The sequence below is a fragment of the Lampris incognitus genome, chromosome 12, assembly GCF_029633865.1.
Source record: "Lampris incognitus isolate fLamInc1 chromosome 12, fLamInc1.hap2, whole genome shotgun sequence".
NCBI lineage: Eukaryota > Metazoa > Chordata > Actinopteri > Lampriformes > Lampridae > Lampris > Lampris incognitus.
Genome location: NC_079222.1, coordinates 9,985,080 through 10,003,543, shown reverse-complemented (window position 1 = coordinate 10,003,543; position 18,464 = coordinate 9,985,080). Strand labels below are relative to the sequence as shown.

At 41.9% G+C, this 18,464-nt stretch overlaps 1 protein-coding gene across 2 annotated transcripts in view; it reads left to right on the top strand.

The window, feature by feature from the left end:
- hook3 (hook microtubule-tethering protein 3) overlaps positions 1 to 18,464 on the top strand; it is a 75,107-nt gene that overhangs the window by 28,580 nt on the left and 28,063 nt on the right. For both annotated transcript variants that reach the window (XM_056290339.1, XM_056290340.1), the window contains exons 5-14: positions 856 to 988; positions 1,552 to 1,619; positions 2,250 to 2,312; positions 4,829 to 4,912; positions 8,954 to 9,117; positions 12,001 to 12,141; positions 14,150 to 14,237; positions 15,130 to 15,243; positions 15,559 to 15,669; positions 16,578 to 16,662. In XM_056290339.1, coding sequence (XP_056146314.1) covers positions 856 to 988; positions 1,552 to 1,619; positions 2,250 to 2,312; positions 4,829 to 4,912; positions 8,954 to 9,117; positions 12,001 to 12,141; positions 14,150 to 14,237; positions 15,130 to 15,243; positions 15,559 to 15,669; positions 16,578 to 16,662 — 1,051 coding nt within the window. The remainder of the gene's footprint in view (positions 1 to 855; positions 989 to 1,551; positions 1,620 to 2,249; positions 2,313 to 4,828; positions 4,913 to 8,953; positions 9,118 to 12,000; positions 12,142 to 14,149; positions 14,238 to 15,129; positions 15,244 to 15,558; positions 15,670 to 16,577; positions 16,663 to 18,464) is intronic.

The following is an 18,464-nucleotide window of genomic DNA, read 5'->3' as shown; positions in this document are numbered from 1 at the left end:
TCTCAGCGAGTAATAGGGGTGAAATATAATGCTTTGAGACTTTGACATAAGCAAACAGTGCGCACTTACCGGCCTCATGTCTTTTAGATGACTTGCAAACATGAACAAGAGAGAATTGTTCTCTTGTGAATTCTGCCTTTTATTGGGCGGCATGGTGGCACAGTGGTTAGCGCGGTCGCCTCACAGCAAGAAGGTCCTGGGTTCAACCCCCGGGGTAGTCCAGCCTTGGGGGTCATCGCAGGTCATCCTCTGTGGAATTTGCATGTTCTGTTGCATGTGTCTGTGTGGGTTTCCTCCAGGTGCTCCGGTTTCCCCCCACAGTCCAAAGACATGTAGGTCAGGTGAATCAGCCATATTAAATTGTCCCTAGGTGTGAATGTGTCTACCCTGTGATGGCCTGGCGGCCTGTCCAGGGTGTCCCCCCGCCTGCCGCCCAATGACTGCTGGGATAGGCTCCAGCATCCCACGACCAAATATGGATAAGCGGCTTGGATAATGGATGGATGAAATTCTGCCTTTCCAAGGCACTGGAAACAAGAACTGGAGTTGGTCCCCGTGTGCCGCAGCTGCCCACTGCTCCTGTACAATAGGACGGGTTAAATGCAGAAGACAAATTCGTTGTAAGAATACAATGTCAAAATAAAGTGGCTTTCTTCTTTCTACAGCATTCTCTAATTTTCATAAATTCTAATGAATTATCGTAAAATATCATGACATCCCACTTGTCTGCACCACTGAACTTATTTACCGAGACTGGTCTTTCCTATTAAAGTCATCTGAAGTGTATGAAAGGAAATGATCAAAATATGTCCAAAATGTATTACACACTATAATGCCCCTCCTTCCCGTGTGTAGGTCCTCGGCCAGCAGATTAATGACTTCGCGCTCCCTGATGTTAATCTTATTGGGGAACACTCGAATGCAGCAGAACTTGGGAGGATGCTTCAGCTCATACTGGGCTGTGCTGTCAGTTGTGAACAGAAACAAGGTACATCCGGACTGTGTGGACAGCATCGTGGGTCCAATTTAAACATATTGTTTAATGTGACTTGCATTCATATTAAATGTAGATTTGATTAATCCACTTTGCACTTATGCAGATTGTCTGGTGGCCAGATAAAAAGTCACGTTGTACTCCCTGAGCTCTTTCCTCAGAAATTGAATATAGCTTCTACTTGTTTACCGGTGTGAGGAACAGTGAGATGACAGATATGATTTGGAGAAATGGTTCAATATTTACTTGGCGAGCTTGTGCCCGCCATGCAGCTCTGATTTTAAATTGTTAGTTTACTTGTATAATTTACACCTGAGTGCCTTTGCAGCTGAATTTTTATGCAAATAAAAGCTATCTGATCACCCGTGACATAATTTAATTCCAGGTGCATGTTGAATTTTTCAGTGTGTGTGTGTGTGTGTGTGTGTGTGTGTGTGTGTGTGTGTGTGTGTGTGTTTCTAATGTGTGCTTGTGTGGCTGAGTCGTTCCTAATGCTAACCATGTCCAACAAGTTAGTGACAAACTCAATTTGTATTTTTTTCTGTTATTCCCTTTAGAATACATCCAGACCATAATGATGATGGAGGAGTCAGTGCAGCATGTTGTCATGACAGCCATTCAAGAGGTAGACTGTTTTTGACCCATTTTTCTGAAAATTATTTGCAACTGGATGGGGTTTGGCTTCAAGGGCAAAGCAAGTGCTAAAAATGCTTAGATAATCATTGAAAAGTAGTCTCATTGATTATTCTTAGTGGGAAAAAAAGTAGGAGTGATGAAGAAGGACAGGATTAGGAACGAGTATATAAAAGGGACAGCTCAGGTTGGACGGTTTGGAGACAAAGCAGGAGAGGCAAGATTGAGATGGTTTGGACATGTGTGGAAGAGAGATGCTGGGTATATTGGGAGAAGGATGCTGAATATGGAGCTGCCATGGGAAGAGGAAAAGAGGAAGGCCAAAGAGGAGGTTTATGGATGTGGTGAGAGAGGACATGCAGGTGGCTGGTGTGACAGAGGAAGATGCAGAGGACAGGAAGAAATGGAAACGGATGATCCGCTGTGGCGACCCCTCACGGGAACAGTCAACAGTAGTAGTAGTAGTAGTAGTCGTAGATTCTTACATTTTTTTCCCAATTGCTAACCTGACACTATCTTACATGACCTTATTTGGTAAACCCCACCTATCTGATCAACCAGGCTAACCAAAGCAAACATACAATATTATTGTTTAATATTCATTTTCTGTGTCTCTTTCCAGCTGATGAGTAAAGAGACTCCAGTGACAGGAGGAAATGACTCGTATGTGGATCTGGACAGACAGGTATGGAGATTTTGTTGGATGTTATCACGGTTCATTTTCTTTTAGTCACATAGTCACTCTTCTCCAAACCAGATTACAAGTCTGTGCAAGAGTATCTGTGCTGTGTAAAGACATGACTGCTGACTATCTCTACCAGGCAGTAGCCTGGAGGGGCTTAAAGCCAATTCATACTTTCCGTGTCCATGAGAGACCACTTGGATGCATGTGACGTAAATGTCATCATCTGCCCATGTCCGTGAGTATCCACGCGGACCTCCCAAAATTTGTGACCACACGGACTGTATGCATAGTAAGTGTGCCAACTGCGCATGCTCCAGAAAACAAAATGGGTACTTGTTTTGAAGAGAGGTTGTGCGTGGAGATCCGCCGTTACCCACATTAATATAATTCGTCTTTGAAGGAATACAAAGACAGCCAAACGGCGTTGACCTCCTGGCGAGAAATCACACAAACGCTTGGGAGGGGTGAAGATACCTGCTTGTTTGCGGTTGGCAAACAACGTTGTGATACAGTTTCGCCACCAACTGTAATAGAGTGTGGATCAAGAAATACGCATGCGTGGAACACCAGACCACTGCAGACCCTCAGTTGTAGTATGACTGCAACCGTGTAAGTGTCTGCGCAACCGGCACAAGTCCACAGTTATCCGCAGAACACTGAAAGTATGTGCGAGCCTTAAGGCGCTCACACGAGATCAGCAGTAAAACCACTCTGTGGTGGCTTTGCAATGGTTTTCCTATGGGGAGAGCGGTACCGCTCAACTAGGCGGAAGCGCTACCCTTGGCGTGGCACACCACTCAAAATTGCCATGGAGTGATGCATTCAAAGTTCAAATTCTTTCAACTTTGACCTTGGTAGCCGCTGACCTTTCAAAGTGCAACCAATGAGATGAACAACTGTATGTGATGTAGCTGGAAGCAAGGGAGGTAGCGAGACATGGGAGGAAAAGAATGGAAAGAAATGGAAGCTGTAAACCCTGACAGTCATTTTCATCTACCTATGATAGTGCTTTGGGCGAGATAGTGTACTTGTCATTGGCAGAGAGTTAGAGAGAGTGTTTGTGTTGTTGTTCCTGTTAGTTTGGGATGCGAGAGTTTGACGGTTAGTGAGAGCCGAGCAAGTTGCTGGTGCAGTGAACGCTGTGTAAAAAAAGAGGTTTTGTAGTTTTGGCGTTGGCTACAGCTTGCAGTAGCCTGTGTATTGTCGCTAATAAGGTGCTAGCGAAGCCAGATTACATCTCGCAGCCTTCTTACAGAGGGATGCTATAATAATAAAGCCGGGTAAACTGTTTGCGCTTGCGCGTGCGTGACTCACATCTACGGTTGACTCAGATCAGGCAGCGACTTGATCAAAGTTTATTTAAAGAAGTTTGACAATCCAAAAAACGTGCAAGTTATAAACGGATAACTTCCTCTAGGTTGCAGTCAAAACAAAGTGTTGCATATTCTTGTCAATTGTAGATGTGTCACGCATGCATGAGCATAAATGGTTTACCTAGCTTTCTTATATTATGAAAATAAAGACAGGGTTCATTTGGGCCAGTTGCCGCCCAGTGATTGCTGGGATAGGCTCCAGCATCCCCGTGACCCTGAGCAGGATAAGCGGTTTGGATAATGGATGGCTGGATGGAAGACAGGGTTAGGGTTCGACCAAAATGGTCACCTAGCAAACCTTTTCTTTTAGGAAAGTGGAAGTTCATGTTAGACTTGGTCGCATGTGTGTGAGGGTCTGCTTAGGAGGCTGCACATCCACAGACTGACAGGCAAAACGTTTTTATTAGGTTGCTTCTTTGGCCTGAATACTGCATATTAAACACTTTTTTTTTTATATTTCCAATTCAGTTGACTTGGGCGCTGCACAAAAGTCTCATAGTCACATGGAAAAACACTGGTTTTTCTGTCTGCGTGTGTGTATCTGTCCACTGCTAATCTCGAATACTACAAGTTTTTCTTTACAGTTATGACTCTATGATCAAGGATGCCTCATGGTTGTGCTGATTCAAAACCTTTGAAAAACCCGTTTTATACCGTATGAGGGCTAACTCCTCAGCTGGTTTTTCGCCTAAGTCCGAGCACTGGAGAAGAGGGGATGTGCAGGCAGGTAGTGCCTCTGTATTTTCCCTTCTCTCTGTAGGTGAAAAAAAACTGGTTTGTCGCCAAGTCCGAGCACGGGAGAAGGGCCTGGCGGAGATCTGCATTCTACTGAGTGCTCTCTTCTAGTTTTTTTTTTTCTTGATGTAACTATAATCGTAATATGTTAGTTATCTTTAACATAGTTCAAACACCAAACCGGATATCCAAATTGTCATAGGTACAATTCAGATTATATTAAATTGGAACCTATTCCACACTGTGGTAAAGTTACTGCAACTTCCCGAAAAGAAGCCTAGTAGATAATTGTTTTAACTTGGTGAGGAAAAGGATCCCATGAGTAGCTGAAAACAAGTACAAAAGCATCTGTTTTATATGGTTTTAGCATCCTTATGTAGGCTAAATTGTGTTTTCTGTTGTGTCTAGCTGAAGAAGACAGTGGAGGAGCTTAACGATGCTTTGGCCACCAAGGAAGAGATCGCTCAGAGGTGTCGCGAACTGGACATGCAGGTTGGTTTTTAAATGATCTTCTAATCTTGTAAGAAGAATGATAAATATATATATACATATATATATATATATATATATATATATATATATATCTTGTTTTTATTTTTGCTAGGCTTCTATAGTTAGACAGTCAAAATATTGTTCTTTGGAGGTAAACTCAGTGCAGAACATTTATTTATCCTTCAAGATAAAGATTTGTGCATGTCCACTGTAGAAACATTTTGAACGGACGATGTGCTAAATTGAAATATTGTCATCTAGAATATTTGGAGCATGAATGTTATGTATCTCTGAAAAGTACAAACCTTATCTATAACAATGTGTACACAACCCAAATTGCAGCCTTAAGATAATGACATTTGAAACTTTATCTGGTTCAGTGGCTCCAACAAGGATAAATGTTGACAGGATCCTAACTTTGTTTGTTACAGTCAAATGAAATTCTGTCTTATATCAAATGTCAAAGAAATTTTTTTGTATATTTTCAAAGCAAATAATGTGCCAGGGGATGTAAAATACAGCATTCACACAGTCGCCCTGTAAGAGAAGGGTAAAAAGGGAAAATTCACCGATTTTTCAACCTTATCTCTGTCTATCTGTAACAGGGATCACAACTGAAGGCACATGCCGTTGTTTCCGGTTGTTTCTGCATCTCTGGGCCGGCAGTGAAACTTGAGTTTTTTTATCCAGCCTCCAAGTGATGTATTGTGATGTCAGTTGATGGCCAGCGAAACTACATACAACCTAGCAGGGTCTCTAATACTCTATTCTACTCTCAACGGGCCATTCAAAAAACAAATTTCTCTCAACTAAACTACGTGTCCAGTGGCGGGAATGTTGTCCCACAACACTAGCACAGAGGATTTTATGGATGACAATACAGAGGCGGGCGGCTGGCGCAGTGATTAGTGCGGTCGCCTCACGGCAAGAAGGTCCTCAGTTCGAACCCTTGGGTAGTCCAAACTTGGGGGTCATCCCGGGTCGTCCTCTGTGTGGAGTTTGCATGTTCTGCCCGTGTCTGTGTGGGTTTCCTGCGGGTGCTCCTGTTTTCTCCCACAGTCCAAAGACATGTAGGTCAGGTGAATCGGCCGTACTAAATTGTCCCTAGGTGTGTGTGTGTGTTGGCCTTGTGATGGCCTGGCGGCCTGTCCAGGGTGTCTCCCCGCCTGCCGTCCAGTGACTGCTGGGATAGGCTCCAGCATCCCCGCGACCCTGAGCAGGATAAGCAGCTTGGATAGTGGATGGATGGATGATACAGAGGCTTACACGCAATGCATTCTGGTACGTGTAGTCACTGTGGGAAAGAATGCGACCAGAAGAACGCTGATTTCTCCGTCGATGTCGCACACAGTGAGAACTTTATTGATTCAACCCACCACATTACTCATCAACAGTGCTTGCACATACACAAAACCATCGGTGAAATTTCCCTTTGAGTTTGCTAATCTTTTCTTTTTTAGTTAGCTGACCTCTTACCTCTCTGTCTGCATCATGTTGGTAAATGGATTCTGGTTTCTCTTTAGAAAGCAGTTCCCTTTTTTCATAACTTTTTTCTAATTATGAAGCAGAAAAACACAACTGTTGGTGTTGTTACCAAAGATTTTTCCACTTCTCATGAATTGGTAGTTTTACATGTTGAGAGAAATAAACTGGACGTCCGGGTAGCGTGGCAGTCTATTCAGTCGCCTACCAACACGGAGATCGTTGGTTCGAATCCCTGTTATCTCCGGCTTGGTCGGGCGTCCTCACAGACACAATTGGCCGTGCCTGCGGGTGGGAAGCCGGATGTGGGTATGTGTCCCAGTCGCCGCACTAGCGCCTCCTCTGGTCGGCCGGGGCGCTTGTTCAGGGGGTGGGGAGGGGGAACTCGGAGGAATAGCATGATCCTCCCACGTGCTACGTCCCCCTGGCAAAACTCCTCACTGTCAGGTGAAAAGAAGCGGCTGGCGACTCCACCTGTATCGGAGGAGGCATGTGGTGGTCTGCAGCCCTCCCCAGATCGGCAGAGGGGGTGGAGCAGCGACCGGGATGGCTCGGAAGAGTGGGGTAATTTAAAGATGGAAAAGAGGGAGCTGTGATTTAAAGGGGGACCTGTTCGCTGGTTTGTCAAGATCAGTTTTCTCTAATAGCCTGACTCTTTCACTGCTGTGTAACTTGCTTTGAAGGCCCTCCATGTCCAAGAGGAGCGAGATAGACTGAGGTTAGAGTTTAATGAACTAGAAGAGAGGGTAAATCCACACTTTTTACTCCTTTTTTCCATCCATGGTTTGTGGTGTGTCTAATAGCCCTGGTTTTTTTTTCCTTTTCAGTCTGCTTGCAATGGCATCCCTTTTGGGATTCAGATTCTCCTCCCCCCCAAAAATTGTGCCCTTGTGTGTGTGTGTGTGTGTGTGTGTGTATGTGTGTGTGTGTGTGTGTGTGTGTGTGAGTGTGTGTGTGTGTGTGATTGTGTGCATTTTTTGCATGCATATGTGGCTACACCAGCCACAGCCACTGTGTAGTGTGGGCGTGTCGGTCCTCAGCCCCTCAACTAATCACCTCCGGCCTTGTGAACCCCGGTGTGTTTCAGAACGTTTTCACTAGGCAGGAAGGGGGAGGAGCCTGGCTTGTGGAACACAGGAAGTCCTCAGAAGTCATCCCCCTGCAGTAGACTGGGCAAAATGGAACTTTGAAAATATTTGAAATATTTGAAACAGCTGACGTGCAACCGATTCTCCTCATTTTGTGTCGCTGCTGCCATTTTTAATACCTTTTCAGCTGGTGGAACTATAAATCAAACGCACCTCAAATGCCCAAATATTTACAAACATTTTCAAGTGGACATTTTTGCCAGCTCTGTCTTATGGTTTTTAGCAGCTGAGAAACACTTTTTGTTTTGGATTTAGGTCAAACCCAATACACCAGTTAAGTTCTCCTGAACATTTTTGACACATTATTTCTATTCCTTTCTTATGGAGATTGCTTTTTTTGGCTCCACTTTTTCCTGAATTTTGTGCTAGTTGTATCACATTTTTGTGGTATTTTTTGGTTTGCTTGTGATCCACTGGGAAGGAACACAGGTGAACTTAGACTGGCAGGAATAGCAAGGAAGAAGTAGGACTCGGAGAATCTAGCATATTGGGATTAAGGAGTTCTTGTAAGAACTGATTTTTTATTTGCCAGTCAGTCCTTTTTAAATGTTTTTGTACATAAATTGATTGTATTAACATACACTATTTTTTACTTCCACATATACAGACAAAAATGTCAGCTTATTTAAACAGTCTCGACAAGGCTGCAGAGAGATCGAGAGATTAATTTAAGATTTGGCACACTCGCTCCTCACTTTTTGTTCTATAATTAGACCCAGGGATGTTTCTCCAAAAAAAAACAAAACAGCTGGCTGCTTTGCTTTGTATGGCGTTTGGTGCCCTGCCCGTCATGTAGAGAAGGCCACGTCCAACTGCATGTAGCCCTGTTGGCTATGTCAGACTATGTCAGTTTGCCTAGTTGAAGTGTTTTTGATATGTGCTTGCTTGATTACTCAAATGGATACCAAAGTGATTGTGAAAACCAGATGGGTTTTATATAGCTAAAAAAAAAAACCCCAAATTTTTTGTGTATTTGTTTTGGTGATTTCAGAGATTGAATATATGTTTGGCTCATAGATATTTCTTTTGTCTCTCTCTCTCTCTCTCTCGTTCTCTCTCTCTGTCCTTTCCTCTCTTCCTCTGTTTGATCTCGCTCCAACTTTCCGAGCTCATGGTCATCTTTCCTCCTCTATTCATCTCTGTCCCTTTATATGTTCACATTTTTTCTTTGTTTCTTGTCCCACTGCCTCCCACTTCCTCCTCTACATACGTTTTTAACTCCCTCCTTATCACATCCTTGTTTCCATTCTTCCCTGCCTCTACTCCATTCTGCTGCTTTCTCTATATTATCCCCTTTTCTCAACCACCTCTTCCTCTTACTGCATGCCTTTTCCATGCCCCCCCCCCAACCTGAACACCCCCATGCTATTCTTCTCTTCCATTCCTTGCTCTGTCACTTAACCTCCTCTAGGTTGCAGCTCTGCAGGAGGAGAAGGGTAGTTTACTAGCGGAGAATCAGATCCTAATGGAGAGACTCAACCAGTCTGACTCTATAGAGGATGTCAACAGCCTCGCAGGTCGCAGACACCTTCAGCTGCAGACACAGCTGGACCAGCTGCAGGAAGAGACTTTTAGGTAAAGGACGGAGTGATGGATGGTGAGGGGGATACAAAGAGTGATAGGAAATAAGGGCTGGATTGAGTCTACTGCAATGACATCAGAAATCTTCCACAGGGCCTGCTGGAGGTACAGAAATCCAGCTTCAGGCACAGCTAGAGCAGTAAATAACAACCCCTGCTTTATGCAGTCTTTTAATACCCTGTTGAATATTCCATTGACTTTAAACCCAGGTCATGAACCCGGCTACATATCAAGAACTGAAATTTATAGCTGGCTCCAGCCACAAGTCCGCCGTCTAACCCCAGCATAGCTTAAGGCGCAGCTTGGAACTGACTTAGTTCAATTCAGTTCAATGCAGGCTTTATTAGGATGATTGTGTCATTAGTAATATTGCAAAAGAGTCCCAGTACAATGATAAATAATCATAAATTAAGAGAAAAGTCATGGTGCCTGCCAGGGATGTAACGACACACTCAACTCACAATTTAATACATTTCACAATACTGGGTTTATGATACGATTTTCTCGCAATTTTTTTTAACAAAATGAGACTGAATACAAATTGTGCATGAAAAAGATTCCTTTATTTCTCAGACAAAAATCTGCAAAATAGATTTTATGTTATCTTTTCTTTATCAGTTAAAAGAATCCCTTTTTTTATTTCTGAGGTAGGGTATAAACTGCAAAACTATGCATATTTCATTTTCTTTGTAAAAGTGAAACTGAAATTATCTTTAGTCTTTTTATTAAAGACTAAAGATAATTTCAGTTTCACTTTTAATATTTAATATTTTTTATTTCTTTAATAAAAAAAGACTAAATTGAATTTTAAAATGAATCCCAAATCACCATCTCGCCATTAGTTCAGATTTGTGGATGAAACCTGGGTTAAAATTGAATCTCAGGGTGTATACAAAATTTCACCGACCACATTAAACCACATCAAGTTCACCTGGGAGGATGTGAAAAATGACAAGTTAGCCTTTTTCTTCTTCTTCTTCTTCTTCTTCTTCTTCTTCTTCTTCTTCTTCTTCTTCTTCTTCTTCTTCTTCTTCTTCTTCTTCTTCTTCTTCTTCTTCTTCTTCTTCTTCTTCTTCCTGTGAAATTGCAATTAGTGATGGGGGACATTTGATTGTTGATTTTTACCATAAACAACACATACTGATCAGTACTTAAGGTTTGACTCTCATCATCCACTGGAGCACAAACTATGAGCCATCAGGACGCTGAACCACCGAGCTGACAACGTCCCCACCGACACAGCGGCCGGGGAAGGGAAGAAATCCCATATTAAACAGGCCATGGTTAAGTGTGGTTATCCTAACTGGGTGTGTGTCAAAGCCAGGAAGATGCCCAAAGAGTGCACCAGCTGATCGAAGAGAGGAGGACAACAGCTGTCTAAGCGTAAACCAGTGGTGATTCCTTATGTGGTGGGAGTGTCGGAAAAGTTGAGATGTGTATTTTCCAAACACCATATGTCAGTTGCTTTCAAACCCCAAAACAGGCTGCGCCAGAAATTGGTACACCCCAAGGATCGGGTCCCCCGGCACAAACGGAGCGATACAGTGTATGCTGTTAAGTGCCGGGAGGATTGCTGTGATTTGTACATCAGGGAAAGCAAACAGACGCTGGCCAAGAGGATGGCACAACACAGGAGAGCTAATGGGTCAGGACTCTGCAGTCCACACCATCTACAGGCCAGTGGCCACTCTTTCAAGGATGAGGATGTGCACATCCTTGATAGGGAGGAACACTGGTTTGAACGGGTAGTCAAAGATGCCATCTATGTGAAGAGGAAACGTCCACCCCTAAACTGAGGGGAGGGGCCTAAGAGTACATCTGGCACCGTCTTTCTTACAATGCTGTGATTGCAACTATTCCTCAATCCTCTGTGAATAATACACATGGGCATCAAAACTGTAATTAATGGTCGTGCCTATTTGCATATGAAACCGATCGTTGGTTTCGGCCGTTATGCAGCTGTGCTGTTGATAAGGGTGGGGATACCTGCAGTCAGTTGAGACTGATGAAGTCACTTGGATGAGGGATGAAGCATTTCTCCCACTAAAGGTTGTGTCAAGATGAACTGATTCACCTTTCTGTGATCATCAACTTTGTGTTTTAGGGATATCGCACATATGGGTTTCATAACATTAAACACCCTCTCAAAGGGAATTTATGAAAGAACAATGGTATGGGTTCATCACTTGTTCTGACTGGTGTAATGTACATTAAGTGGTGAATACAGCTAGATTGGTGATTTAAGAATGTTAATTATGAGGGCGTCCGGGTACCATAGCGGTCAATTCCGTTCCCTACCAACACAGGGCTCGCTGGTTCAAATTCCCGTGTTACCTCCGGCTTGGGCGGGCTTCACTACAGACACAATTGGCTGTGTCTGCGGGTGGGAAGCTGGATGTGTATATGTGTCCTGGTCGCTGCACTAGTGCCTCCTCTGGTCGGTCGAGGCGCCTGTTCGGGGGGGAGGGGGAACTGGGGGGAATGGCGTGATCCTCCCACATGCAACATAACCCTGGTGAAACTCCTCACTGTCAGGTGAAAAGAAGCAGCTGGTGACGCCACATGTATCAGAGGAGGCATGTGGTAGTCTGCAGCCCTCCCCGGATTGGCAGAGGGGGTGGAGCAGCGACCGGGGCGGCTCAGAAAAGTGGGGTAATTGGACAGGTACAATTGGGGATAAAAAGGGGGGAAAATCCAAAAAATGAATAAATAAAAAAACAAAAATAGATTGAATACATTTACAAAGCTGAGGGCAACTAAAAGTTCTCAGGTCTTAGAAGTACACAACTCTGTTAAACTACTGCATACAAGAGATCTAAATCCTGCTTGGCTCTGCATCTTTGTCGTTTTAAAAGCTGGTATTTTTTTTTCTCCCAGGTTGGAGGCCGCTAAAGATGACTATCGTATACGCTGTGAGGAGCTGGAGAAGGAGCTGCTGGATGTCAGATCTCAGAACGAGGAGCTCACATCACTGGCTGATGAGGCACAGTCTCTCAAAGACGAGATGGACGTCCTCAGGTTGGTCTAGGATTCTAGTTGGCTGTAGATTGTTGAATCTCTAATGATGAGAATAGAGCTGGAATTGGTATTAGTTTACAACAAGATCAAATTCCACTCAATTCTTAGGTTTTTTCCAGCTGACTTGCTTTGTGTCAAAAACTCCATTATTGTGCACATCATGTCATAGATCATTCTTGTTTTACACAAAGTTTGTAAAAAATATTTAGTTGTGCACACAATATATGGCCTAAATTGTATCAGGAAATCACTGGTCTCTGTACTTGCGACATCTAAGCTATTTATTCATAATAATAATAATAATAATGAATCAAACTTACTATATAGCGCTTTTCTAACACTCAAAGTCGCTTTACAATAAACGGGGTGAAACAAGACAACACATAAACATAACACAGACATAGAGGGGTGGATGGGAAGGGGGGCTACGAGAGGGAGAAGTGGCAGCCACACACGACGCCAGCAGTACTCTCTTCTGTAGAGGTTTACTCCCGTAGCCTATTCCTCTCCCGAGGTAACCACTAGGCAGTGGCACTATTTAACCCATAGCTGGGGGCTGGTTCGTGGGCATCAGGGAATATCCACACCCCGGTGGGCCTGCGTACTGCACGTCTAGGGGCCAGACCTCCTCCGAGTCCCTTGTAGTTCCGCCAGGGTCCAAGGTGTACCCAGTTACCATGTGTCGCCACAGGGAGGCGCTACATAGGGCTAGCTGTTGGAGAGGCTGTGAACTGGCAGGGAGAGACTTGCGCTCTCGGCTCTCCTGTTCACATTTCTGCTAGCCAGCGGTGAAGGTTGAACAACCCCAATTCTTATACAAGAATGTCAGACACACAATTCATGAAAGCTCTTATGTTTGGCTTTGACTTTTAAGGAAATCCAGACAGAGGCTGTCATTGTGTCATCTTTTTATCTTATTTAGACTGCAGTGTGGTTATTGTTTTGTTTCTGTAAATGGGATAAAGGTGAGATTTCAATATCATCTCTTATCGTACACCTGGTGCAAAGCAAGTGTGTTTGCTAGTTTCAGACCAACGCAGTTGTCATTTTCCCATCCAGCACCACATTGTTTAAATAGCAAATGTACTTGCACCCATCTGAGTGCTCACGGGCGTGTATGTCTTAAAAATCAGGTGTGGTCAGACCCATTGTTGGTGCATTCATTGCTTTCTTGAGGCAGCAGAAAGCAATTGTGCGATTGACCAACAAAAGCCTGGTCTTAAGAACATGGCGCAGTATTTTACTGTTAAGGGCTCATTATTAAGATTGTTATATGTGCCTACATAGGTGAGTGCACAGCGTACAATATTTAGAAAATAAATACATGTCACAATGGTTAGTCATAATATTTATCAGAATTAGCTAATTGCAGTTACAACAAATGAAATTGGATAGAAGCTTTCTTTTCTACTTCTTGGCAAATCCGCCATAATCGCAAGGAGCAAGCACACGTGGCTTGTGAAGGGAATGGGAGGTGACACTGTTTTATTTCATGTTACTCACAAAACACACCAATTATTAATTAAGAGACCAAGTACAACCCCTCTGAACCATGCGCTTAGATTATCTGCTGCTAAACTAGCAGAAGTGGATTTGGACACACACCCTAAATACACTTGCGCCATGCGCTTTAGACCTCGCGCTTCGATCGTTGAAATATAGCCCTATGTGTTTCTATAAATGATGAGCTACTGCATATGATGTTCACTGACTAGGTGCTGCATTTTCTGCTCTGTTTGCAGTGGCTATTGATTTATGTCACCAGTGTGGTCATTAAGAAAAGTTACCAACTCGTTAAGCAAAAGAGATGTATTCAGAAAGATTTTTATCACTACTTTGCATGTGATCAGGAAATGGATTGTTGTAGCAAGTGATGTATACGTTTTTAGATTGTTGTTTCTATTCAGAACACAATAACACCCTGTCTTTAGTAAAGTTAAGTCTCTAATGTTTCTTAAACTTTACCTTTGGACAGTCAGATTGAATAGTTTTGTTGTACCCAACACAGGCATTCTTCAGACAAAGTGTCCAAACTGGAGGGTATGGTGGAATACTATAAGAAAAAATTGGAGGACCTGGGAGTTCTCCGGAAACAGGTACACCATAGCACACACAAACACACACAAATAATTTTTACTAGGGTAGTAATACCTGCCCAGATGGCTTCCAAAATATTCCAAAAGGGGGACAACGGAAACAATGAAATGGCCATTAACAACTTGACAGAGATGTGTGATTATACAAGTAAACTTTGAATAATAAACCCTTGTCCTCCAAATGACAAGTGATATTCCTTTTTGGGAAAAATATTATTTGGGGGGGGGGGTGGAATAAATAAATATATATATATATTTTTTTTTTCTAAATTCCAAAATTATTTTTATATAAAAATTCTAATGAAAAATATAAATATAAAAAATTTTGAATTTTTTTTTGAAAAAATAAAAATATTTGTAACTATGGTAGTAATACCTGCCCAGATTGCTTCTAAAATATTCCGCAAAGGGGGAAAACAGAAACAATAAAATGGCCATTAACAATTGACAGAGACATGTGATTATACAAGTAAACCTTGAATAATAAACCCTTTCTCCTCCAATTGACTAGTGATATTCCTTTTTGGAAAATGGTTCTCATAGAATATATTCACAATGGTTCTTTAATTACCTTACAAAAGTTAATTGCAGAACCATTGATGTTTTAATAATAATAAAAACATTATGATGATTTGTAATTAAACCATCATAATGTTTGACATTAAGGTTTTATATGATTTACTTGTTTGAGTAAATTCCCCAAAATTGAAAAGGGAGTGTCTGCTCTGAAAAATGCTTTTGCATAGCCCAGATTTTCACACGAGTTATTTTTATTTTCTGTTAATTTGTACACACAAACACTTCATCTTTTTAACTTTTGTATATCCTCGGTTTTATAAGTCCTCTCTTTCATACACATACTTTATCATTAATACTGTGTCTGTGTTTCCAGGTGAAACTTCTGGAGGAGAAGAATACCTTGTACATGCAGAACACTGTAAGTCTAGAAGAGGATCTACGTAAGGCGAATGCCACTAAGGGCCAACTTGAGACATACAAGAGACAGGTAACCCGTTTACATTGACACCCCCCCCACACACACACACACACAAAGTTCTGCTTACTACTGATCACTTCAACAAGACCCTGAAATTTGGTTTTGTAAATATCACATGATAACTCTCCACCAAAACCTGACTATTAAATGAGCTTGGACTCCACCAGCTACTGTGTGCGGCTATATTCTAGTTGTTAAATTCATACAAAAAGAAAATGTTCATCATTCTCAGCAGAAATGTGATGACACAATAATCAATCATAAAGCAAAATATTTGAATTTTCGTATCGTAATAAGTGTTTCCCTCCCATTTGTCTTGTACAGGTTGTTGAACTTCAGAACAGAGTGTCTGAAGAGTCTAAAAAGGCCGACAAGATGGAGTTTGAATACAAACGCCTCAAAGAGAAAGTAGAGTCTCTACAGAAAGAAAAAGATGTATGCGCTCCTAATCCATTTAAAAAAATAATTTATGCCAATCTTTTTTCAGATATTGCTGCTATTTAGATCCTGCCTGCACAATTCAACATAAATATTTTAATTGTTTTTTTGTTATTTTCCAAACATGTCCTGTGTCTATTTCATACCTTATAATTATTCACCTTGCATATATTTTCTCCTAAATTGGCTTTGATTTTTTTCTACACCACGGACATAAACTTAACAAAGCTTTAAGAAATCAGTCATAAAGTGAACTTGTATATATGGACAGAAAGCACACAGAAAATAGAATATCACTGTGTTTTTAATTTATTTAGTAATCCATTATTTGCATAAAGCACATGGAACACCACTGGTTTGTGTTTTTTTTTTTTTTTTGGGTTTTGTTTTTTTGTTGGTGTTTTTTTTCCCCAAACCAGACACATCAGCTGGTAACGGTACACATAATTGCTGATTAACAGATTAAGACTTAAGGCTGTTTTCCAGAATTAACAACCAGGTCCTTATTTTGCGACAATTTTTTTTTTCTCGATACAGTGAATTTTGAAGTTGTTTTTGGACTTTCAGGATCATGAAAGAAATGAAAATATGAGAAGACAGTACTTGTTGTAAATAGTTGGAAATAAACAAATGAATGTTGAATAGAAAATTGTTTTAAGGTTTTACAACTGTAAAAGACTTGATATGTTGAAGGCAACGTGGACTTTTTGATTTTGCTCCTGTACAGTGCACGTCAACCTGTTATCACCAGTTCTGTTGTGGGTGTTTATTATAGCTTGAAAACACAACATGATTCAAATTTACCAGCCCTATAAATTAAGCATGATGTAGGAAACCTCAGGTCCCTTTCCCTCTCTCCGAGTTATGCACTCATGTAGATACCCTTACTCTGTCTGTCTTTCCAGCGTATGAGGACAGAGAGAGACTCTCTAAAGGAGACCATTGAGGAGCTGCATTGTGTCCAGGCACAGGAAGGACGGCTCACTTCAGGTAAAAAAGACAGCAAAATATCACTGTTAAGTAGGGATTGATATAGACTAGTAAATACAAACCCCAATTCCAATGAAGTTGGGATGTTGTATAAAACGTAAATAAAAATAGAATACAATGATTTGCAAATCCTTTTCGACCTATGTTCAATTGAATACACTACAAAGACAAGATATTTAATGTTCAAACTGATAAACTTTATTGTTTTGTTTTTTTTCAAATATTCACTCATTTTGAATTTGATGCCTGCAACACGTTCCAAAAAAGCTGGGACAGGGGCGTGTTTACCACTGTGCTACATCACCTTTCCTTTTAACAACACTCAATAAGCGTTTGGGAACTGAGGTAACTAATTGTTGAAGCTTTGTAGGTGGAATTCTTTCCCATTCTTGCTTGATGTACGACTTCAGTTGCTCAACAGTCCAGGGTCTCTGTTGTCGTATTTTGTGCTTCATAATGCACCACACATGTTCAATGGGAGACAGGTCTGGACTGCAGGCAGGCCAGTCCAGTACCCGCACTCTTTTACTATGAAGCCACGCTGTTGTAACACGTGCAGAATGTGGCTTGGCATTGTGTTGCTGAAATAAGCAGGGACGTCCCTGAAAAAGACGTAGCTTGGATGGCAGCATATGTTGCTCCAAAACTTGTATGTACCGTTCAGCATTAATGGTGCCTTCACTGATGTGCAAGTTACCCATGATGTCATGGGCACTAACACCCCCCCATACCATCACAGATGCTGGCTTTTGAACTCTGCGCTGAGAACAATCTGGATGGTCCTTTTCCTCTTTAGCCCGGAGAACACGACGTCCATGAGTTTCAAAAACAATTTGAAATGTGGTCTCGTCAGACCACAGCACACTTTTCCACTTTGCGTCAGTCCATCTCAGATGAGCTCGGGCCCAGAGAAGCTGGCGGCGTTTCTAGGTGTTGTTGATATATGGCTTTCGCTTTGCATGGTAGAGTTTTAACTTGCACTTTAGATGTAGCGACGAACTGTGTTAACTGACGATGGTTTTCCCAAGTGTTCCTGAGCCCACGTGGTAAGATCCTTTACAGAATGATGTCGGTTTTTAATGCAGTGCCGCCTGAGGGATCGAAGGTCACGGGCATTCAATGTTGGTTTTCGACCTTGCCGCTTACGTGCAGAGATTTCTCTGGATTCTCTGAATCTTTTGATGATATTATGGACTGTAGATGATGAAATCCCTAAATTCCTTGCAATTGTAAGTTGAGAAACGTTGTTCTTAAACTGTTGGAATATTTGCCCACGCAGTTGTTCACAAAGTGGTGAACCTCGCCCCATCCTTGCTTGTGAGCGACTGAGCCTTTCGGGGATGCTCCTTTTATACCCAACCATGACACTCACCTGTTTCCAATTAACATGTTCACCTGTGCAATGTTCCAAACAGGTGATTTTTGAGCATTCTTCAACTTTCCCAATCTTTTGTTGCCCCTGGCCCAGCTTCTTTGGAACGTGTTGCAGGCATCAAATTCAAAATGAGTGAATATTTGCAAAAAACAATAAAAGTTTATTAGTTTGAACATTAAATATCTTGTCTTTGTAGCATATTCAATTGAATATAGGTCGAAAAGGATTTACAAATCATTGTATTCTGTTTTTATTCACGTTTTACACAACGTCCCAACTTCATTGGAATTGGGGTTTGTAAATGTGTGATGGGCGTTGAGTGTTGCTTGGTTTAATTCCAGCCAGTAAGATCACTATCTGTTTGACACATGAGCACATTTTCTTGCAAAACTTACCAACAGAGCTGCTCCCCACACTGGAAAAACTT